The sequence below is a fragment of the Salmo salar genome, chromosome 16 (genome assembly GCF_965601325.2).
Source record: "Salmo salar chromosome 16, fSalSal1, whole genome shotgun sequence".
Taxonomy (NCBI): domain Eukaryota; kingdom Metazoa; phylum Chordata; class Actinopteri; order Salmoniformes; family Salmonidae; genus Salmo; species Salmo salar.
In genome coordinates, this window is record NC_138306.1 from 88,892,288 (window position 1) to 88,917,770 (window position 25,483).

General features: G+C 41.0%; 1 protein-coding gene across 1 annotated transcript in view; it reads left to right on the forward strand.

Moving 5' to 3' along the window:
- Window positions 1-25,483, forward strand: part of LOC123727743 (uncharacterized) — a 64,508-nt gene that overhangs the window by 9,773 nt on the left and 29,252 nt on the right. The window contains exon 3 of the mRNA XM_082962349.1: window positions 3,197-3,445. Within this exon, the coding sequence (XP_082818475.1) occupies window positions 3,197-3,445 (249 nt within the window). The remainder of the gene's footprint in view (window positions 1-3,196; window positions 3,446-25,483) is intronic.

The following is a 25,483-nucleotide window of genomic DNA, read 5'->3' on the forward strand; positions in this document are numbered from 1 at the left end:
GTATTGCTTGCTTTGATGGCTGAGCTCTGTACTCAGAATATTGAAAAATGTGCTTTCGCCGTAAATCTATTTTAAAATCTGACACAGCGGTTGCATTAAGGAGTAGTATATATATAATTATTTCAATAACTGTTGTAAAGTTCATCAACGTTTATGATGAGAATTTTTGTAAATTGATGTGCTCATTCACCGGAGGTTTTGGTGGGAATACATTTTCTGAACATCACGCGCCAATGTAAAATGGGGTTTTTGGATATAAATATGAACTTTATCGAGCAAAACATACATGTATTGTGTAACATGAAGTCCTATGAGTGCCATCTGATGAAGATCATCAAAGGTTAGTGATTAATTTTAGCTGTATTTCTGGTTTTTGTGACGCCTCTCCTTGCTTGGAAAATGGCTGTGTGGTTTTTCTTGTTTAGGTGCTGTCCTAATATAATCTAATGTTATGCTTTTGCCGTAAAGCCTTTTTGAAATCGGACAATGTGGTTGGATTAACGAGAAGTGTATCTTTAAAATGGGATATAATATTTGCATGTTTGAGAAATTTGAATTATGAGATTTTTGTTGTTTTGAATTTCCCGCCCTGCTATTTCACTGGCTGTTGAGTAGTGTGTCCCGCAGGTGGGACGCTAGCGTCCCACATACCCCAGAGATGTTAAGTTCCTTGCTCAGAACATGAGAACATATGAAAGCTGGTGGTTCAATATTCTCAGTTCTTTCATATTCCCAGTTAAGAAGTTTTAGGTTGAGGTTGTAGTTATTATAGGAATTATGACGCGTTGACTATTTCTCTCTATACCATTTCTATTTCATATACCTTTGACTATTGGATGTTCTAATAGGCACTTTAGCATTGCCAGATTTAAAAATTTACATTTACATTTTTTTTTTTTGTCATTTAGCAGACGCTCTTATCCAGAGCGACTTACAGTAGTGAATGCATACATTTAATTTAATAATTTTTTTTTCTGTGCTGGCCCCCCGTGGGAATCGAACCCACAACCCTGGCGTTGCAAACACCATGCTCTACCAACTGAGCTACAGGGAATAACTTTACTGGGAAATCACACTTTGCAATAAACGACGTGGTATGCTCAGAAAAATAGGCTAGGCGATACATGTTAGCGCCATCTTGGAACCATCCAAAATCAAAAATACTATTGTAAATATTCCCTTACCTTTGATTATCTTCATCAGAAGGCACTTCCAGGAATCCCAGGTCCACAACAAATGTAGTTTTGTTCGAAAAAGTTAATAATTTATGTCCCAATAGTTCCTTCTTGTTAGCGCGTTCCGAAGGCTACTCATAATGTACTGAAGCGCGCGGGACTTGTCTTCACGAATGTGCAAAAAAATATATATTTACGTTCGTTCAAACATGTCAAACGTTGTATAACATAAATCTTTAGGGCCTTTTTCAACCAGAGCTTCAATAATATTCAAGGCGGATGATTGCATTGTCTTACTAAACGTTTCGGAATAAAAGGTTTCCCATGGGCGCCCGCGTCATAGTAGTAATAGCCCCCCCCCCCCCCGTGACCAACTTCCCAAGCCTCTCTTTGGGTCAGTTTCTACCATAGAAGACTCAAACCACTTTGTAAAGACTGTCGACATCTAGTGGAAGCCTTAGGAAGTGCTAAATGATTAATAAGTCCCTGTGTGTTTCAATGGCAAAGGTTTGAAGTGATTCCACATATCAGATTTCCATTTCCTGTTAGGATTTGTCTCAGGGTTTTGACTGCCATATGAGTTCTGTTATACTCACAGACACCATTCAAACAGTTTTAGAAACTTTAGAGTGTTTTCTATCCAGATCTACTAATTATATGCATATTCTAGTTACTGGGCAGGAGTAGTAACCAGATTAAATCGGGTACGTTTTTTATCGGCCGTGCAAATACTGCCCCCTATCCCCAACAGGTTAAGAAGTTTTAGGTTGAGGTTGTAGTTATTATAGGAATTATGACGCGTTGACTATTTCTCTCTATACCATTTCTATTTGATATACCTTTGACTATTGGATGTTCTAATAGGCACTTTAGTATTGCCAGATTAATCTCAGGACTTGATAGGCTTGAAGTCATAAACAGCATGTGAATCAAGCATTGCTGAGCTGCTGGCAAACGCAGTAAAGTTTGAATGAATGCTTACGAGCCTGTTGCCGCCTACCCCCGCTCAGTCAGACTGCTCTATCAAATATCAAATCATAGACTTAATTATAATATAATAAACACAGAAATACAAGCCTTTGGTCATTAATATGGTCAAATCCGGAAAATATCATTTCGAAAACAAAACGTTTATTCTTTCAGTGAAATACAGAACCGTTCCGTGTTTTATCCAACGGGTGGCAACCCTAAGTATAAATATACCTGTTACATTGCACAACCTTCAATGTTATGTCATAATTATGTAAAATTCTGGCTAATTAGTTCGCAACGAGCCAGGCGGCCCAAACTGTTGCATATACCCTGACTCTGCGTGCAATGAACCCAAGAGAAGCGACACAATTTCCATAGTTAATATTGCCTGCTAACATGAATTTATTTTAACTAAATATTCAGGTTTAAAAACGTTTACTTCTGTGTATTGATTTTAAGAAAGGCATTGATGTTTATGGTTAGGTACAGTCGTGCAACGATTGTGCTTTTTCGCTTTTGTTAAATCATCCCCCGTTTGGCGAAGTAGGCTGTGATTCGATAAGTTAACAGGCATCGCATTGATTATATGCAACGCAGGACAAAATAGCTAACCTGGTAATATCATCAACCATGTGTAGTTAACTAGTGATTATGTTAAGATTGATTGTTTTTTTTATAAGATAAGTTTAATGCTAGCTAGCAACTTACCTTTGACCCTTGCTGCACTCGTGTAACAGGTGGTCAGCCTGCCACGCTGTTTCCTCATGGAATGCAATGTAATCGGCGCCCAAAAATGCCGATTACGATTGTTATGAAAACTTGAAATCGGCCCTAATTAATCGGCCATGCCGATTTAATCATTCGGCCTCTAATTTAAAGTGTACACTTGTCTAATGTGAATTAATGTTTTGTTATCAATGTTTAGCTACCTGATCTATTGTAATGAGATACTTGAACAAGAAAAAATATAATAGATTTTTTCAGAAAAAAGAAAGTGACAGAACTGTCAAGTCAATAACTTTTGTGTCCGTTTCTCTTTATTACTACAGACCGACTCAGATCAAGTCTAAGTCCGGTAACATCAACAGTGAGGACAAACCCAGCCTGCCTCTCTCCCTCCACACTGAGTCCAAACCTACAGTCACTGGGTCCTGATTGTGACAGTGGAGCCCAGTTTGCACTGCAGGATCCAGAGATGGCATCAGTGAAGCTGGAAGACTGCAGTCAAACACTGGAGCTGAATGTCAACATTAAAGATGAAGAAGAGGAGGAGAAGATTGGGAAATCTGTTTCTCATGGTAAGAGCAGGTTCTATCTAACTAAGTTTGTTGTTCGTTCCAACTTCCCACTGTGTATGAAAAGTTGCAGTAGAACTGTTTCATGGTGAACTGTATCAAAATCAAATTGTATTGGTCACATACACATGGTTAGGGGGAGGTGGATGTTATTTCATGCTACTGAGACTTGCATGGTTTGACACCAGTATTGCCAGCATTTGTTTTATTCACTGGGTTATCTGGAGTGATCAGAGAGTAGACTAAATAAGTGAAGTAGACAAACTGCCAGTGTTTTAAAGATCTATGAAATGAGTCTGTGTAGTTACTAACCCTTGTGATAGTGAGTGGAGGATGATATGAAATGAGTCTGTGTAGTTACTAACCCTTGTGATAGTGAGAGGAGGATGATATGAAATGAGTCTGTGTAGTTACTAACCCTTGTGATAGTGAGAGGAGGATGATATGAAATGAGTCTGTAGTTACTAACCCTTGTGATAGTGAGAGGAGGATGATATGAAATGAGTCTGTGTAGTTACTAACCCTTGTGATAGTGAGTGGAGGATGATATGAAATGAGTCTGTGTAGTTACTAACCCTTGTGATAGTGAGAGGAGGATGATATGAAATGAGTCTGTGTAGTTTCTAACCCTTGGGATAGTGAGAGGAGGATGATATGAAATGAGTCTGTGTAGTTACTAACCCTTGTGATAGTGAGTGGAGGATGATATGAAATGAGTCTGTGTAGTTACTAACCCTTGTGATAGTAAGTGGAGGATGATATGGCTCAGAATTTTAGAGTAGTTGTATTCCCCTTTGTATTGTACAGTATACTTACAGTGCCTTCAGAAAGTATTCATACCCCTTTTCTCATTCCACATTTTGTTATGTTACAGCCTAAATTCAAAATGGATTAAATTGATATTTATTCGGAGCCATCTGCACACACAATACCCCGTAATGACAGGCAAAACATGTTTTTTGAAATGTAAAAAATGTAAATGCAGAAACACCCCTGAGTCAATACGTTGTAGAAGCACCTTTGGCAGCGATTACAGCTTGGAGTCTTTCTGGGTAAATCTCTAAGAGCTTTCCACACCTGGATTGTACAATATTTGCACATTATTATTGCCAGCTATCTCAAGTTGGTTGATCATTGCTAGACAGCCATTTTCAAGTCTTGCCATAGATTTTAAAGCCGATTTCAGTCAAAATGGTAACTAGGCCACTCAGGAACATTCAATGTCGTCTTGGTAAGCAACTCCAGTGTATGTTTGACCTTATGTTTTAGGTTGTTGTCCTGCTGAAATGTGAATTTGTCTTCCAGTGTCTGTTGGAAAGTAGACTGAACCAGGTTTTCCTCTAGGAGTTTGCCAGTGCTTAACTCTGTTCCGTTTAATTTTATATCCCCCAAAAACATCCAAGTCCTTGCCGGTGACAAGCATACCCATAACATGATGCAGCTACCACCATGTGTAGAGTGAAGAGTGGTACTCCGTGATGTGTTGTGTTGGATTTGCCTCTTCTCCGGGAACTGAGTTGGGAAGGACACCTGTATCTTTGGAGTGACTGGCTGTATTGATACACCATCGAAAGTGAAATGAATAACTTCACCGTGCTCAAAGGGATATTCAATGTCTTTTATTAAAACATTTACCCATCTACCAATAAGTGCCCTTCTTTGTGAGGCATTAGAAAACCTCCCTAGTCTTTGTGGTTGAATCTATGTTTGAAATATACTGGTTGACTGAGGAACCTTACAGATAATTGCATGTGTGGGTTACAGAGCTGAGGAAGTGTGGTGGAATATTCTATTCAAATGAGAGACTTGGTCATTTCTTCAAACAATCATCTTATTTAATATTGATTAATTATTGCAGTAATGAAATCAGTCAGCCAAACAGTCTTGACTGTTGAGCTGAGCAGCCTAACTGATAATGATTAAACCGAGACCTTATATAGGACATAAAAACGCTAAGTCAGGCTGGTTCCAACTCCCATAAGCAACCTTGGATATTTACACAGGATGGTGTTTTACCTCCAACCCAGCTTAGTTTCCCAGATGCCAGGAAGATGAGACAATGAGGCATTGTTCTAAACTCTTCCAGGCTATCTCTATCTTGGGTCACACACACCACATATTGTCTATGGAATGCCAGCTTTAGGGAATTATCACCAAGTCATTGTCAGCCCAAGCTATCTAGCAAAAACCCATTTCCTTGACCCTACGCCCAGACTAACTGCAGGAAGCTAGACTGGAAACCATCTCTTTAACAGTTGCCAGCCCAAGCTTCAAAAAGGCTCCTCTCAGTTAAGGGAGAGAGAGAGTCCTAAGAACCTTACTCAGACCATCCCATTCTCACCACATCACTCTCTGACATCATCACTCTGCGCCATTAGGATTTATTTTATAAAACAACCATTTGGTGCTTAAATGTAACATAATCTTGTAATCCTGCTACCACAGTAGTCATTCAAAATTATTTTTAAACATTATTATTGCACACAGAGTGAGTCCATGCTACTTATGTGACTTGTTATGCAACATTTTATCCTTGCCGTAACAAAGGGGTTGAATACTTATTGACTCGAGATTTCCGCTTTTCATTTTAAATTAATTTGTAAACATTTAGAAACTTAATTCCATTGACGTTATGGGGTATTCCACTGACGTTATGGGGTATTCCACTGACGTTATGGGGTATTCCATTGATGTTATGGGGTATTCCACTGACGTTATGGGGTATTCCACTGACGTTATGGGGTATTCCACTGACGTTATGGGGTATTCCATTGATGTTATGGGGTATTCCACTGACGTTATGGGGTATTCCACTGACGTTATGGGGTATTCCACTGACGTTATGGGGTATTCCACTGACGTTATGGGGTATTCCGCTGACGTTATGGGGTATTACGCTGACGTTATGGGGTATTCCGCTGACGTTGTGGGGTATTCCGCTGACGTTGTGGGGTATTCCACTGACGTTGTGGGGTATTCCACTGACGTTATGGGGTATTCCACTGACGTTATGGGGTATTCCACTGACGTTGTGGGGTATTCCGCTGACGTTGTGGGGTATTCGGCTGACGTTGTGGGGTATTCGGCTGACGTTGTGGGGTATTCCACTGACGTTGTGGGGTATTCCACTGACATTGTGGGGTATTCCACTGACGTTGTGGGGTATTCCACTGGCGTTGTGGGGTATTCCACTGACATTATGGGGTATTCCACTGACGTTGTGGGGTATTCCACTGACGTTGTGGGGTATTCCACTGACGTTATGGGGTATTCCACTGACGTTGTGGGGTATTCCACTGACGTTGTGGGGTATTCCAATGACGTTATGGGGTATTCCACTGACGTTGTGGGGTATTCCACTGACATGATGGGGTATTCCACTGACGTTGTGGGGTATTCGGCTGACGTGTGGGGTATTCGGCTGACGTTGTGGGGTATTCCACTGACGTTGTGGGGTATTCCACTGACGTTGTGGGGTATTCGGCTGACGTTGTGGGGTATTCGGCTGACGTTGTGGGGTATTCCACTGACGTTGTGTCCACTGACGTTGTGGGGTATTCCGCTGACGTTGTGGGGTATTCCGCTGACGTTGTGGGGTATTCCGCTGACGTTATGGGGTATTCCGCTGACGTTGTGGGGTATTCCACTGACGTTGTGGGGTATTCCACTGACGTTGTGGGGTATTCCACTGACGTTGTGGGGTATTCCACTGACGTTGTGGGGTATTCCAATGACGTTGTGGGGTATTCCACTGACGTTGTGGGGTATTCCACTGACGTTATGGGGTATTCCACTGACGTTGTGGGGTATTCGGCTGACGTGTGGGGTATTCGGCTGACGTTGTGGGGTATTCCATTGACGTTGTGTCCACTGACGTTGTGGGGTATTCCACTGACGTTATGGGGTATTCCACTGACGTTGTGGGGTATTCCACTGACGTTGTGGGGTATTCCACTGACGTTGTGGGGTATTCGGCTGACGTTGTGGGGTATTCGGCTGACGTTGTGGGGTATTCGGCTGACGTTGTGGGGTATTCCACTGACGTTGTGTCCACTGACGTTGTGGGGTATTCCACTGACGTTGTGGGGTATTCCGCTGACGTTGTGGGGTATTCCGCTGACGTTGTGGGGTATTCCGCTGACGTTATGGGGTATTCCGCTGACGTTGTGGGGTATTCCACTGACGTTGTGGGGTATTCCACTGACGTTGTGGGGTATTCCACTGACGTTGTGGGGTATTCCACTGACGTTGTGGGGTATTCCAATGACGTTGTGGGGTATTCCACTGACGTTGTGGGGTATTCCACTGACGTTATGGGGTATTCCACTGACGTTGTGGGGTATTCGGCTGACGTGTGGGGTATTCGGCTGACGTTGTGGGGTATTCCATTGACGTTGTGTCCACTGACGTTGTGGGGTATTCCACTGACGTTATGGGGTATTCCACTGACGTTGTGGGGTATTCCACTGACGTTGTGGGGTATTCCACTGACGTTGTGGGGTATTCCACTGACGTTGTGGGGTATTCGGCTGACGTTGTGGGGTATTCGGCTGACGTTGTGGGGTATTCGGCTGACGTTGTGGGGTATTCCACTGACGTTGTGTCCACTGACGTTGTGGGGTATTCCACTGACGTTGTGGGGTATTCCGCTGACGTTGTGGGGTATTCCGCTGACGTTGTGGGGTATTCCGCTGGCGTTGTGGAGTATTCCACTGACGTTATGGGGTATTCCACTGACGTTATGGGGTATTCCACTGACGTTGTGGGGTATTCCACTGACGTTATGGGGTATTCCACTGACGTTATGGGGTATTCCACTGACGTTATGGGGTATTCCACTGACGTTATGGGGTATTCCACTGACGTTGTGGGGTATTCCACTGACGTTATGGGGTAAAGACAAAATAGTTTTCAGGGCTCCCATATATAACACTTTCTGGCCAACTGGTGGTTTAGTTCCATCTGTCCTCCAGGTGATCTGTCCTCCAACTGGTGGTTTAGTTCCATCTGTCCTCCAGGTGATCTGTCCTCCAACTGGTGGTTTAGTTCCATCTGTCCTCCAGGTGATCTGTCCTCCAACTGGTGGTTTAGTTTCCATCTGTCCTCCAGGTGATCTGTCCTCCAACTGGTGGTTTAGTATTCCATCTGTCCTCCAGGTGATCTGTCCTCCAACTGGTGGTTTAGTTCCATCTGTCCTCCAGGTGATCTGTCCTCCAACTGGTGGTTTAGTTCCATCTGTCCTCCAGGTGATCTGTCCTCCAACTGGTGGTTTAGTTCCATCTGTCCTCCAGGTGATCTGTCCTCCAACTGGTGGTTTAGTTCCATCTGTCCTCCAGGTGATCTGTCCTCCAACTGGTGGTTTAGTTCCATCTGTCCTCCAGGTGATCTGTCCTCCAACTGGTGGTTTAGTTTCCATCTGTCCTCCAGGTGATCTGTCCTCCAACTGGTGGTTTAGTTCCATCTGTCCTCCAGGTGATCTGTCCTCCAACTGGTGGTTTAGTTTCCATCTGTCCTCCAGGTGATCTGTCCTCCAACTGGTGGTTTAGTTTCCATCTGTCCTCCAGGTGATCTGTCCTCCAACTGGTGGTTTAGTTCCATCTGTCCTCCAGGTGATCTGTCCTCCAACTGGTGGTTTAGTTCCATCTGTCCTCCAGGTGATCTGTCCTCCAACTGGTGGTTTAGTTCCATCTGTCCTCCAGGTGATCTGTCCTCCAACTGGTGGTTTAGTTCCATCTGTCCTCCAGGTGATCTGTCCTCCAACTGGTGGTTTAGTTCCATCTGTCCTCCAGGTGATCTGTCCTCCAACTGGTGGTTTAGTTCCATCTGTCCTCCAGGTGATTGTCCTCCAACTGGTGGTTTAGTACATCTGTCCTCCAGGTGATCTGTCCTCCAACTGGTGGTTTAGTTCCATCTGTCCTCCAGGTGATCTGTCCTCCAACTGGTGGTTTAGTTTCCATCTGTCCTCCAGGTGATCTGTCCTCCAACTGGTGGTTTAGTTTCCATCTGTCCTCCAGGTGATCTGTCCTCCAACTGGTGGTTTAGTTCCATCTGTCCTCCAGGTGATCTGTCCTCCAACTGGTGGTTTAGTTCCATCTGTCCTCCAGGTGATCTGTCCTCCAACTGGTGGTTTAGTTCCATCTGTCCTCCAGGTGATCTGTCCTCCAACTGGTGGTTTAGAATCTACAGATGTGGTATTCATATTCAGATGCTAGATAGTCATAGTAGAATTCATGTTGGTACAACAATATCCAATATCTAGTCATGTATCCATGCCCTTGTATGAGTGTGGTATTGTGTGTAGGCCAATGACATGAATCCTCAAATGTAATAATTTTAAAATTCAGGTTGAAACAACAAAATGTGGAAACAATCAATGGGTGTGAATACTTTCTGAACGCACTGTATATGAAGTCGTTTGTATGTCACACCAACTGACTGGTCTTCTGATGTTGTTCACACAGGAGACCATGATGAGACATTCTCTACATCCAGGGAGCAACAGCAGGAAGATCCCAGAGCTAAGAGGTCTCATCACTGCCCACATTGTGAAGAGATTTTCCCATTTCTATCAAAGCTAAAAATACACCTAAAAATACACACAGGAGAGAATCTGTATTCCTGCACTGACTGTGGGAAGAGATTCACAACATCACAATCTCTGACAGTTCATCAGAGAGTGCACACTGGAGAGAAGCCTTACTCCTGCTCTGAGTGTGGGAAGAGGTTCTCTCAACAGATCCACTTACAAATACACCAACATGTACATACAGGAGTGAAGCCTTACTCCTGCTCTGAGTGTGGGAAGAGGTTCTCTCAACAGTTCCACTTACAAATACACCAACATGTACATACAGGAGTGAAGCCTTACTCCTGCTCTGACTGTGGGAAGACTTTCTCCCGATTGGATTCCTTAAAAACACATGAACGTATACATACAGGAAATAATCCATATTCCTGTACTGACTGTGGGAAGACTTTCTCCCGATTGGATACCTTTAAAATACATGAACGTATACATACAGGAGAGAATCCATATTCCTGTACTGACTGCGGGAAGAGCTTCACAACGTCAGGGACTCTGACAATTCATCAGAGAGTACACACTGGAGAGAAGCCTTTTTCCTGCTCTGGCTGTGAGAAGAGGTTCTCTCAACATATCCACTTACAAAAACACAAACGCCTACATACAGGAGAGAAGCCTTACTGCTGCTCTGACTGTGGGAAGAGTTTCTCTCAACAGAACCACTTCAAATCTCACCAGCGAATACATACAGGAGAGAAGCCTTACTCCTGCTCTGAATGTGGGAAGAGTTTCATCAGATTGGAAATATTAAAATGCCACCAGCGAATACATACAGGAGAGAAGCCTTACTGCTGCTCTGACTGTGGGAAGAGTTTCTCACAACTGGGCAACTTAAAAACACACCAACTTATACATAAAGGAGAGAAGCCTTACTCCTGCTCTGACTGTGGGAAGTGCTTCACAACATCAACTGATGTAAAAGTTCACAAAAGAGCACACACGGGAGAGAAGCCTTACTACTGCTCTGACTGTGGGAAGAGTTTTGCCAGATTGTATACCTTAAAAACACATCAATGTATACATAATGGAGAGAAGCCTCATCAGTTCTCTCAGACCAACTAAGATTAAAGTCATTACATCACTTAATTCTCAAGAAAGCGTAGCACACTATTGTATTCCTATTGTTTCTCACTGTGAGAGAACTGTGCAGAGGAAAGGGAGCGTTATAGAATGTTAGCCTTCTTTTTACTTTACTGATCAGTGTGCACCTGGTCAGTTTTGGTGTGTTTTGTTAGCTCCTACTTTAAATATTACTTTAAATATATTGAGAGGACTTTGGGTTTGCCTTTAGGGTTGAATATCCTCTGTGAGGCTGGTTGACTGGGTGGTACTGCTTCCCTCTGCAGTTTTCTGTGGGAATGAGTTAGTAGACACAACATGTATCAGATAGAGATGGTGTGATGATCAGTTTTCTGTGGGAATGAGTTAGTAGACACAACATGTATCAGATTGTGATGATCAGTGTTCTGTGGGAATGAGTTAGTAGACACAACATGTATCAATCAGATAGAGATGGTGTGATGATCAGTGTTCTGTGGGAATAAGTTAGTAGACACAACATGTATCAGATAGAGATGATGTGATGATCAGTTTTCTGTGGGAATGATTTAGTAGACACAACATGTATCAGATAGAGATGATGTGATGATCAGTTTTCTGTGGGAATGAGTTAGTAGACACAACATGTATCAGATAGAGATGGTGTGATGATCAGTGTTCTGTGGGAATGAGTTAGTAGACACAACATGTATCAGATAGAGATGATGTGATGATCAGTTTTCACCATTATTTTGGGTGGTGTTATTTTAGCTATTAAAGGACTATTTGTTTAATTATACACAGGTTATGAAACAACTACATGTGTTTTATTAAATTGTATTTTAAAACTAGATGAGTTATTTTCATCATTGATGATGAATATGTTTAGGTTACTGTATTGAAGCCAACTTAATTGACATGCCAATAAAAAAACGTGAAATTGTACATGAATTTGTACCTTTCAAACTCTTTTCTTTTATAGTTAGTTCTTCATATTAGATCTGACAGTATGAATGGTTCTTATGGTTGTATTCAGTTCTTCATATTAGATCTGACAGTATGAATGGTTCTTATGGTTGTATTCAGTTCTTCATATTAGATCTGACAGTATGAATGGTTCTTATGGTTGTATTCAGTTCTTCATATTAGATCTGACAGTATGAATGGTTCTTATGGTTGTATTCAGTTCTTCATATTAGATCTGACAGTATGAATGGTTCTTATGGTTGTATTCAGTTCTTCATATTAGATCTGACAGTATGAATGGTTCTTATGGTTGTATTCAGTTCTTCATATTAGATCTGACAGTATGAATGGTTCTTATGGTTGTATTCAGTTCTTCATATTAGATCTGACAGTATGAATGGTTCTTATGGTTGTATTCAGTTCTTCATATTAGATCTGACAGTATGAATGGTTCTTATGGTTGTATTCAGTTCTTCATATTAGATCTGACAGTATGAATGGTTCTTATGGTTGTATTCAGTTCTTCATATTAGATCTGACAGTATGAATGGTTCTTATGGTTGTATTCAGTTCTTCATATTAGATCTGACAGTATGAATGGTTCTTATGGTTGTATTCAGTTCTTCATATTAGATCTGACAGTATGAATGGTTCTTATGGTTGTATTCAGTTCTTCATATTAGATCTGACAGTATGAATGGTTCTTATGGTTGTATTCAGTTCTTCATATTAGATCTGACAGTATGAATGGTTCTTATGGTTGTATTCAGTTCTTCATATTAGATCTGACAGTATGAATGGTTCTTATGGTTGTATTCAGTTCTTCATATTAGATCTGACAGTATGAATGGTTCTTATGGTTGTATTCAGTTCTTCATATTAGATCTGACAGTATGAATGGTTCTTATGGTTGTATTCAGTTCTTCATATTAGATCTGACAGTATGAATGGTTCTTATGGTTGTATTCAGTTCTTCATATTAGATCTGACAGTATGAATGGTTCTTATGGTTGTATTCAGTTCTTCATATTAGATCTGACAGTATGAATGGTTCTTATGGTTGTATTCAGTTCTTCATATTAGATCTGACAGTATGAATGGTTCTTATGGTTGTATTCAGTTCTTCATATTAGATCTGACAGTATGAATGGTTCTTATGGTTGTATTCAGTTCTTCATATTAGATCTGACAGTATGAATGGTTCTTATGGTTGTATTCAGTTCTTCATATTAGATCTGACAGTATGAATGGTTCTTATGGTTGTATTCAGTTCTTCATATTAGATCTGACAGTATGAATGGTTCTTATGGTTGTATTCAGTTCTTCATATTAGATCTGACAGTATGAATGGTTCTTATGGTTGTATTCAGTTCTTCATATTAGATCTGACAGTATGAATGGTTCTTATGGTTGTATTCAGTTCTTCATATTAGATCTGACAGTATGAATGGTTCTTATGGTTGTATTCAGTTCTTCATATTAGATCTGACAGTATGAATGGTTCTTATGGTTGTATTCAGTTCTTCATATTAGATCTGACAGTATGAATGGTTCTTATGGTTGTATTCAGTTCTTCATATTAGATCTGACAGTATGAATGGTTCTTATGGTTGTATTCAGTTCTTCATATTAGATCTGACAGTATGAATGGTTCTTATGGTTGTATTCAGTTCTTCATATTAGATCTGACAGTATGAATGGTTCTTATGGTTGTATTCAGTTCTTCATATTAGATCTGACAGTATGAATGGTTCTTATGGTTGTATTCAGTTCTTCATATTAGATCTGACAGTATGAATGGTTCTTATGGTTGTATTCAGTTCTTCATATTAGATCTGACAGTATGAATGGTTCTTATGGTTGTATTCAGTTCTTCATATTAGATCTGACAGTATGAATGGTTCTTATGGTTGTATTCAGTTCTTCATATTAGATCTGACAGTATGAATGGTTCTTATGGTTGTATTCAGTTCTTCATATTAGATCTGACAGTATGAATGGTTCTTATGGTTGTATTCAGTTCTTCATATTAGATCTGACAGTATGAATGGTTCTTATGGTTGTATTCAGTTCTTCATATTAGATCTGACAGTATGAATGGTTCTTATGGTTGTATTCAGTTCTTCATATTAGATCTGACAGTATGAATGGTTCTTATGGTTGTATTCAGTTCTTCATATTAGATCTGACAGTATGAATGGTTCTTATGGTTGTATTCAGTTCTTCATATTAGATCTGACAGTATGAATGGTTCTTATGGTTGTATTCAGTTCTTCATATTAGATCTGACAGTATGAATGGTTCTTATGGTTGTATTCAGTTCTTCATATTAGATCTGACAGTATGAATGGTTCTTATGGTTGTATTCAGTTCTTCATATTAGATCTGACAGTATGAATGGTTCTTATGGTTGTATTCAGTTCTTCATATTAGATCTGACAGTATGAATGGTTCTTATGGTTGTATTCAGTTCTTCATATTAGATCTGACAGTATGAATGGTTCTTATGGTTGTATTCAGTTCTTCATATTAGATCTGACAGTATGAATGGTTCTTATGGTTGTATTCAGTTCTTCATATTAGATCTGACAGTATGAATGGTTCTTATGGTTGTATTCAGTTCTTCATATTAGATCTGACAGTATGAATGGTTCTTATGGTTGTATTCAGTTCTTCATATTAGATCTGACAGTATGAATGGTTCTTATGGTTGTATTCAGTTCTTCATATTAGATCTGACAGTATGAATGGTTCTTATGGTTGTATTCAGTTCTTCATATTAGATCTGACAGTATGAATGGTTCTTATGGTTGTATTCAGTTCTTCATATTAGATCTGACAGTATGAATGGTTCTTATGGTTGTATTCAGTTCTTCATATTAGATCTGACAGTATGAATGGTTCTTATGGTTGTATTCAGTTCTTCATATTAGATCTGACAGTATGAATGGTTCTTATGGTTGTATTCAGTTCTTCATATTAGATCTGACAGTATGAATGGTTCTTATGGTTGTATTCAGTTCTTCATATTAGATCTGACAGTATGAATGGTTCTTATGGTTGTATTCAGTTCTTCATATTAGATCTGACAGTATGAATGGTTCTTATGGTTGTATTCAGTTCTTCATATTAGATCTGACAGTATGAATGGTTCTTATGGTTGTATTCAGTTCTTCATATTAGATCTGACAGTATGAATGGTTCTTATGGTTGTATTCAGTTCTTCATATTAGATCTGACAGTATGAATGGTTCTTATGGTTGTATTCAGTTCTTCATATTAGATCTGACAGTATGAATGGTTCTTATGGTTGTATTCAGTTCTTCATATTAGATCTGACAGTATGAATGGTTCTTATGGTTGTATTCAGTTCTTCATATTAGATCTGACAGTATGAATGGTTCTTATGGTTGTATTCAGTTCTTCATATTAGATCTGACAGTATGAATGGTTCTTATGGTTGTATTCAGTTCTTCATATTAGATCTGACAGTATGAATGGTTCTTATGGTTGTATTCAGTTCTTCATATTAGATCTGACAGTATGAATGGTTCTTATGGTTGTATTCAGTTCTTCATATTAGATCTGACAGTATGAATGGTTCTTATGGTTGTATTCAGTTCTTCATATTAGATCTGACAGTATGAATGGTTCTTATGGTTGTATTCAGTTCTTCATATTAGATCTGACAGTATGAATGGTTCTTATGGTTGTATTCAGTTCTTCATATTAGATCTGACAGTATGAATGGTTCTTATGGTTGTATTCAGTTCTTCATATTAGATCTGACAGTATGAATGGTTCTTATGGTTGTATTCAGTTCTTCATATTAGATCTGACAGTATGAATGGTTCTTATGGTTGTATTCAGTTCTTCATATTAGATCTGACAGTATGAATGGTTCTTATGGTTGTATTCAGTTCTTCATATTAGATCTGACAGTATGAATGGTTCTTATGGTTGTATTCAGTTCTTCATATTAGATCTGACAGTATGAATGGTTCTTATGGTTGTATTCAGTTCTTCATATTAGATCTGACAGTATGAATGGTTCTTATGGTTGTATTCAGTTCTTCATATTAGATCTGACAGTATGAATGGTTCTTATGGTTGTATTCAGTTCTTCATATTAGATCTGACAGTATGAATGGTTCTTATGGTTGTATTCAGTTCTTCATATTAGATCTGACAGTATGAATGGTTCTTATGGTTGTATTCAGTTCTTCATATTAGATCTGACAGTATGAATGGTTCTTATGGTTGTATTCAGTTCTTCATATTAGATCTGACAGTATGAATGGTTCTTATGGTTGTATTCAGTTCTTCATATTAGATCTGACAGTATGAATGGTTCTTATGGTTGTATTCAGTTCTTCATATTAGATCTGACAGTATGAATGGTTCTTATGGTTGTATTCAGTTCTTCATATTAGATCTGACAGTATGAATGGTTCTTATGGTTGTATTCAGTTCTTCATATTAGATCTGACAGTATGAATGGTTCTTATGGTTGTATTCAGTTCTTCATATTAGATCTGACAGTATGAATGGTTCTTATGGTTGTATTCAGTTCTTCATATTAGATCTGACAGTATGAATGGTTCTTATGGTTGTATTCAGTTCTTCATATTAGATCTGACAGTATGAATGGTTCTTATGGGCTGAGTGCCGGGAGTGTTTTTGTATGACTACAGTCAGGAGTTTTCTCTGACCCTGTGATGTCACCAGGACAGAACCACATGTCTCTATCACACTCCAGCCCAGAAGGTGGCAGTGATGCACAGTTAATGTTGGTTTGCACACTACAAGTAAAGACCATAGAAGAAGACTGCGTACTTTGACCTCACCACCTCCCCATGCAAGAAAACAATTTATGTACATTCAGTGACTGCAGACAATTAAACATTTTGTTAGTACTTTTAATTTAACAACAATGTCAGATTTTTGTTTATTGTCTCCATTGATGGGGAATCAAAGCTTCCTGAATCATTGAAGTGTTGCAGCCAATTGTGTCGAAAATAGATTCATTATTCAAGTCTTTGATCAACACAGTGTACACCTGTGGCACCTGCTGGTCAAAATAATTTAGAGCAGGCTAATTCTTATGGACGATATCCCACACCCTGTAGCGCAGGGCTGTCCAACCCTCTTCCTGGAGATCTACTGTTGTAGGTTTTCACTCCAACCCTCTTCCTGGAGATCTACTGTCCTGTAGGTTTTCACTCCAACCCTCTTCCTGGAGATCTACTGTTGTAGGTTTTCACTCCAACCCTCTTCCTGGTGATCTACTGTCCTGTAGGTTTTCAGTCCAACCCTCTTCCTGGAGATTTACTGTCTTGTGGGTTTTCAGTCCAACCCTCTTCCTGGAGATTTACTGTCCTGTGGGTTTTCAGTCCAACCCTCTTCCTGGAGATTTTCTGTCCTGTGGGTTTTCAGTCCAACCCTCTTCCTGGAGATTTACTGTCCTGTAGGTTTTCAGTCCAACCCTCTTCCTGGAGATTTACTGTCCTGTAGGTTTTCAGTCCGACCCTCTTCCTGGAGATCTACTGTCCTGTAGGTTTTCAGTCCAACCCTCTTCCTGGAGATTTACTGTCCTGTAGGTTTTCAGTCCGACCCTCTTCCTGGAGATTTACTGTCCTGTGGGTTTTCAGTCCGACCCTCTTCCTGGAGATCTACTGTCCTGTGGGTTTTCAGTCCGACCCTCTTCCTGGTGATTTACTGTCCTGTGGGTTTTCAGTCCGACCCTCTTCCTGGAGATTTACTGTCCTGTGGGTTTTCAGTCCGACCCTCTTCCTGGAGATTTACTGTCCTGTGGGTTTTCAGTCCGACCCTCTTCCTGGAGATTTACTGTCCTGTGGGTTTTCAGTCCGACCCTCTTCCTGGAGATTTACTGTCCTGTGGGTTTTCAGTCCGACCCTCTTCCTGGAGATTTACTGTCCTGTGGGTTTTCAGTCCGACCCTCTTCCTGGAGATCTACTGTCCTGTGGGTTTTCAGTCCGACCCTCTTCCTGGTGATTTACTGTCCTGTGGGTTTTCAGTCCGACCCTCTTCCTGGAGATTTACTGTCCTGTGGGTTTTCAGTCCGACCCTCTTCCTGGAGATTTACTGTCCTGTGGGTTTTCAGTCCGACCCTCTTCCTGGAGATTTACTGTCCTGTGGGTTTTCAGTCCGACCCTCTTCCTGGAGATTTACTGTCCTGTGGGTTTTCAGTCCGACCCTCTTCCTGGAGATTTACTGTCCTGTGGGTTTTCAGTCCGACCCTCTTCCTGGAGATCTACTGTCCTGTAGCGCGTGCGCACCGTAGCCTTTTTCCCTTCAAGCAAACCAATGAGGTGGTTGTTTGAGGAAACGAAGTTTCGGACGTCATTGATCACATCCTTCCGATAAAGTGATATAGACATTGGCACACTTCTTCCAAGTACACTGCTTAGCGATTACGACGCATGCCTCAGTGCTCTGGCATTAAATGTAACGTCACTAATTGTCACCTAAATGCAGTGGTGATTTTAGCATGTAAATCTCGGTGGGGAAAACTCCTTACCACTGCTACACCTGGCTATCAGCAGACCTTTGTCTGTCAGTGAAACAGTCATCCAGCCTCATTTACTGCCTTTATAAAACATAGCTGATATGGCTGACTTGCTTAAACAAATGTGGTTTCTATTGACAATTCAGATGTACAAACTATGGCATAAGGGGACGATGAGCGGATAAGAGGCAATCCATCATTTTGATTAAGACATTAATGAGCGAACTAGGACAGACGTAGTCAATAACTATTTGTTCAGCACTTTTGAAATGTACAGTGACAGAATTCAGAACATGGGCCGTTCTTAAAGTATTCCCTTTGTACACCAAGTCAGAACCGTAGGATAAATAAAGGGGTAATATAAGCAGACAATGAAAGCTCTTACAATATTCAATGATTACATTTCTCTTAAACAGGCTATAGGCTACATGTGCACCACCAAGTCAGTAGGCTAAGTTATGAGGTGGAAAGGGACCAAATTATTAGGGTGAGGCACATGACCTACTAACAGATTACTACACAACATACACGTAGTATTACTTTCTTAGCTACAGTATATTTGTCTCCCTGGCATATTACATAATTTATGCAGCAGCATACAAGACATTTTTGGACTCACCTTGTTGTGCCGTGCTCACTTGAACAGGAAGGTGGCGCAGCGGTCCTTCTTGTGGGCTCTAGAACGAGGCCAGAGTTCCCGACTTGGAATTCCGAGTTGGATTACCGTTGAAAATTATTTCCCGTATTTTCCCAGTCGCAAGCTAGTTTTATCCGAGTTCCCAGTTGTCTTGAACTCACTGAAGTCTGAGATTTCCCAGTTCTGACTTTCCAGTTGTTTTGAACGCGACAGAAGTCATGCTGGATTGACATTATGGCCAATGTATTGAAACTTTTCTGGCCCATGGTGTTACCCCCTTTTTTTGTGATATCCAATTGGTAGTTACGATCTTGTCTCATCGCTGCAACTCCCCTACAGACTCAGCGAAGGTCTAGAGCCAAGCCGCACCGCTCGCTTAACCCGGAGGAAACACTGTCGAACTGACAACAGAGTCAGCTTTCAGGCGCCCGGCCCGCCACAAAGAGTCGCTAGAGCACCATGAGACAAGGATATCTTGGCCGGCCAAACCCTCCCCTAACCCGGATGATGTTGGGCCAATTGTGCGCCACCTCATGGGTGTCACGGCCGGCTGTGACACAGCCTGGGATTGATCCCGGGTCTGTAGTGACGCCTTAGCACTCATTGTTGAATTTGCGATTTCCAACTTGTTGTATAATGTTTGTCCAATGGCCGATGAGCACTGATACGAACCCCTTTGGCCCTGCAGTCTAGGGGGGATGGAAACGAGACCCGTAACATATCTCATGCAAATCATAATAGTGACAAGGAACAGTGAGAACTAATAACAACAGACAACCTAAATCTACCGTCAAACACTTATGATTTATTTGTTAAACACACGGTAAAGGGGGGGGGGGGGGGGGGGGGCTGAGCTGGACTCAAGGAAAGAAATAATAAATATCCAAAAAACCCTAAGCTAGTCTTACTTGCTTCAATAACCGCTAGCTAACTAACTAATAAAATACAGTGGGTGGTCCGCCCAGTTCTAACTAGGGTTCTTAGACAATGTTATCCTACGGGTAGTGTATGCCCATGGGCGACTTGTCTTGGTATCCCCTTTTCCCACCAACAAACAAACAGTCATACACCACAACAATACATACTCACATAATAACGGACAAATGTGACATGTAGGTGCAAAAACAAAAGAGAGAGAACTCCAGAGACAACTGATTGGGTTTCTTCTAAACCAAGGGAAAGGGGATGTGATTGGGTAAGAGAAAAGGAGAATAAAAGCACCTCCTCCCAGCTGCCCACTGCTCTGAGGCTAGGAAACACTGTTACCACCGATAAATCCACTATAATTGCATTTAAATCCACTATAATAAGCATTTCTCTACGGCTGGCCATGCTTTCCACCTGGCTACCCCTACCCCCGTCAACTGCCCGGCACCCTCCACAGCAACACACCAAAGCCCCCACCATTTCTCCTTCACCCAAATCCAGATAGCTGATGTTCTGAAAGAGATGCAAAATCTGGACCCATACAAATCAGCCGGGCTAGACAATCTGGACCCTCTCTTTCTAAAATGATCTGCCAAAATTGTTGCAACCCCTATTACTGGCCTGTTCAACCTCTCTTTCGTATCGTCTGAGATTCCCAAAGATTGGAAAGCTGCCGCGCTCATCCCCCTCTTCAAAGGGGGTGACACTCTAGACCCAAACTGCTACAGACATATCTATCCTACCCTGTCTTTCTAAGGTCTTCGAAAGCCAAGTTAACAAACAGATTACCGACCATTTTGAATCCCACCGTACCTTCTCCGCTATGCAATCTGGTTTCAGAGCTGGTCATGGGTGCACCTCAGCCACGTTCAAGGTCCTAAACGACATCATAACCGCCATCGATAAGACACATTACTGTGCAGCTGTATTCATCGACCTGGCCAAGGCTTTCAACTCTGTCAATCACCACATTCTTATTGGCAGACTCGACAGCCTTGGTTTCTCAAATGATTGCCTCGCCTGGTTCACCAACTACTTCGCTGACAGAGTTCAGTGTGTCAAATCGGAGGGCCTGTTGTCCGGACCTCTGGCAGTCTCTATGGGTGTGCCACAGGGTTCAATTCTCGGGCCGACTATCTTCTCTGTATACATCAATGATGTTGCTCTTGCTGCTGGTGATTCTCTGATCCACCTCTACGCAGACGACACCATTCTGTATACTTCTGGCCCCTCTTTGGACACTGTGTCAACTAACTTCCAGATGAGCTTCGATGCCATACAACTCTCCTTCCGTGGCCTCCAACTGCTCTTAAACGCAGGTAAAACTAAATGCATGCTATTCAATCGATCACTGCCCGCACCTGCTCGCCCGTCCAGCATCACTACTCTGGACGGCTCTGACTTAGAATACATGGGCAACTACAAATACCTGGGTGTCTGGTTAGACTGTAAACTCTCCTTCCAGACTCACATTAAGCATCTCCAATCCAAAATTAAATCTAGAATCGGCTTCCTATATCGCAACAAAGCATCCTTGACTCATGCTGCCAAACACACCCTCGTAAAACTGACCATCTTACCGATCCTCGACTTCGGTGATGTCATGTATAAAATAGCCTCCAACACTCTACTCAACAAACTGGATGCAGTCTATCACAGTGCCATCCGTTTTGTCACCAAAGCCCTATATACTACCCACCACTGCGACCTGTATGCTCTCGTTGCTTGGCCCTCGCTTCATACTCGTCGCCAAACCCACTGGCTACAGGTTATCTACAAGTCTCTGCTAGGTAAAGCCCCGCCTTATCTCAGCTCACTGGTCACCATAGCAGCACCCATTCGTAGCATGCGCTTCAGCAGGTATATCTCACTGGTCACGCCCAAAGCCAATTCCTCCTTTGGCCGCCTTTCCTTCCAGTTCTCTGCTGCCAATGACTGGAACGAACTGCAAAAATATCTGAAGCTGGAGACTCATATCTCCCTCACTAGCTTTAAGCACCAGCTGTCAGAGCAGCTCACAGATCACTGCACCTGTACATAGCCCATCTGTAAACAACCCATCTATCTACCTACCTCATCCCCATACTGTATTTATTTATTTATCTTGCTCCTTTGCACCCCAGTATCCCTACTTGCACATTCATCTTCTGCACATCTACCATTCCAGTGTTTAATTGCTATATTGTAATTACTTCGCCACCATGGCCTATTTATTGCTTTATCTTACCTCATTTGCACTTACTGTATATAGACTTTTTCTTTTCTTTTGTCCTACTGTATTATTGACTGTATGTTTTTTTTTCCATGTGTAACTCTGTGTTGTTGTATGTGTCGAATTGCTACGCTTTATCTTGGCCAGGTCGCAGTTGCAAATGAAAACTTGTTCTCAACTAGCCTACCTGGTTAAATAAAAGTGAATAAATAAATAAAAAAGGAGCAGGTGTGTCTTCTGATTGGCGACTGATGAGTGACACCTGTGACTAGGGCAGAAGGAAAGAAAATAAATACACACACAGGATACCTGTATCCGTAACGAGCACCGATACGTTTTATCTATAATTTAACTTCGTTTGACAAGGATTGAAAAGGATTTGCCAGTAGATTGTTGACTTGATTCATGAGGATAACTGCTAGCTTGCTAGCTAAGATTTTGAAAATATGATGTTGACATGATCAGTCCAATCAAAGCTATGGTAGATCTAATGTGATTTAACGTTATTTTATCTGTGGCCAATGACCTTGAACCTTCTTGGATGGGCACATCTAATGTAAGTCTGGCAGCAGCCAAGGGGCTAGAATTGTTTGGCTTTACCCGTGGATTTTGCGGTATTTATTGTCCACATGAGTGACAGAACATTGAGCCAATCACAGCGCAATTAGAGAGCATTACCAACCCCTACGCTGTGTATTTTCCGCTGGCTGCCCCACCACCACAGAAAGCACTGAGCTAGGCTGAAACACCTATATTTTGAAGCAGCAAAAAAGAGACAATGTTTGTATGCGGCTTTATTAACTCAATATTTTTTTTACATTGCTTGCAAACTGATATGTGACACGTATTAATGCCAAAATAACATGTATTTATTCTTTGTTAAACAGGTGGGGCTCAAAACAGGCTCTGCCCTGAATGACACGTGGCCACTGCCTAAATCTATTATCACTGCGCTTTCAACCATATAAAAGCCAAACAAAGTTCAAATGGGAAAACAATGTTAGATATTTTGTTTATTTATCCAACAACAATGTGTTATCACTGTGCTTCAGTTGAGTTTGCATTAACAGTACATGGTGCAAGTGGTAAACGCTGTTCAATAAGGTTCTGACAAATTATTACAACAATTGTGAAGATCTCACAGACCTGAAACCTGCTGTCCTGAACATGCACACTTTCTCTGACTACATAAGAACATTATAGTTACAGTAACCCCAAAATATGTCCATGGATGTTTTATTTGTTTAAAGGTTGAATAAATACTATTACATTCGTTTGTAAGATAACCTTCACTTCTGACTATATACTTTATCACAAAAGTAATATTGAATTGCGTTTAATAATAACATTTGAGGGAGATGTATCTACTGCTTGGATAGTTCCATATGTGCCACTGGCTTAGTCCTATTCTTTAACTTGGATTATTGGTTGAGATGGAGACGTGAATCCAACATGTCAACTATTGAGATCAGTCAATCAATGTTCCCTATAATTGTTTTGGGCATTGAGCAAATTTCAGGTCTGCTGAGCAAAAACATTAATGTTGTCAAAATTCTGTGCAACTTCCTGTAACCGCTTTAAGTTACAGTTCTAACAGTGGCCAAGTAGGCTACTGTGGCTTTTTAATCATAATGTAGGCCTAGCAGAGTGGCATACCATAAAAAGCAATGGAGAAGAATGCATCCCATAATGTTTTAACATGGAAATAGCTGTTCTATCATTCAGCCTACAGTAGCAGCCAATGTGTGGTGTTCAATGTAGGCCTACATTCCATGAGACTTAAAGAAAACATGCAGGTCTTGACATTAACCTGTTTATCCGCTTGTTCTTCAGACAAGGTGACTAAACATGTTGTTTTATGCAAGAAATCACTTTAGAAAACAAAATGCATTATTATTCCTATATCATTATCATAGAGAATGAGACTAATTATGTTACTCTCTGCCTATTGGCTACTTGGCTTCTTCAAGACCTTCTCAAAATACAACAGTGCCCCTTTAAGAGATTAAAAAAAAAAAATGTTTACCTTACTGGTTTTTCAAAGATGGCTAGAAATGCAGACATTTTGTGCTCTTGTAGGAAGCAACCACTCCCCCATTGTTGACTAGAAATGAGCTATAACTGGGATAATAACTCACTAACTACCTAAGAATATGAACAAAGGTGCACACGTGGCTACATGCAACTCTCGCTTTGATCTCAAAACAAGCACATCTACTTGTGACCACTCGTATTGTAAACACAGTCCAGTTCAAAGTGAATGGCAGATCCATATATGACAATGGGCTATTTGCATTTATGGCGCAATGGTCTGTGTAGAGTAATGACCTGAAACTTGTCTGTCAATGCTATAGAATCCTACTTCAATGCGCTCTGTCTACTAGAACATTTATTGCACAGTTTAGCATACTAAAAGTCTTTGCATAGTTTGTTTTGATTGGGTACGTTACATTGAAAGGGGCTAATATTGCGTTGATTCGAGCACAATTCCCACAGTAGAGTGAAACGTTGATAGTGTTTAACTAAAGGGGGAAAACTCTAGAAAGTTGAGGGAAATTCAATCTTGTGCTTCTCTGCGCTGGCTGATATTTCTTCTGCGGGGCAGCCTGAGGGGAGCAGAGTGCCCAAGCAGGCGCGCAGTTTAGAGGGAACATTGTGCCTCAATAATTAATCTCAAGATAGAACGTTGGTAATAGTCAGTGACAAATATAAATGCTAAGCAGGTCTAGGATAAAGGGAATGCACAGTGAAAACTGCATTTATATTGTATTTATTTTGAACTAAGGCAGATGTAATCAATATTACTGTCTGTTGAGGTGTATCTGAACAGCCAATCATGTGTTTTGCTTCGCCTCAGGTGAGGTGACATGTCCACCCAGAGACCAGAAGGATAGCTGTAGATACATCAACTCTCCACTAGGAGGTGCTGGCCAGCCTATTATCAAATCAAATGTTATTAGTCACATGAGCCGAATACAACAGGTGTAGACCTTAGTGAAATGCTTACTTACGAGCCTCTAACCAACAATGCAGTATAAGAAAAAATATGGATAAGAATAAGAAATAAGAGTAACAAGTAATTAAAGAACAGCAGTAAAATAACAATAGCGAGACTATATAAAGGGGGCACCGGTTAGTTGAGGTAATAT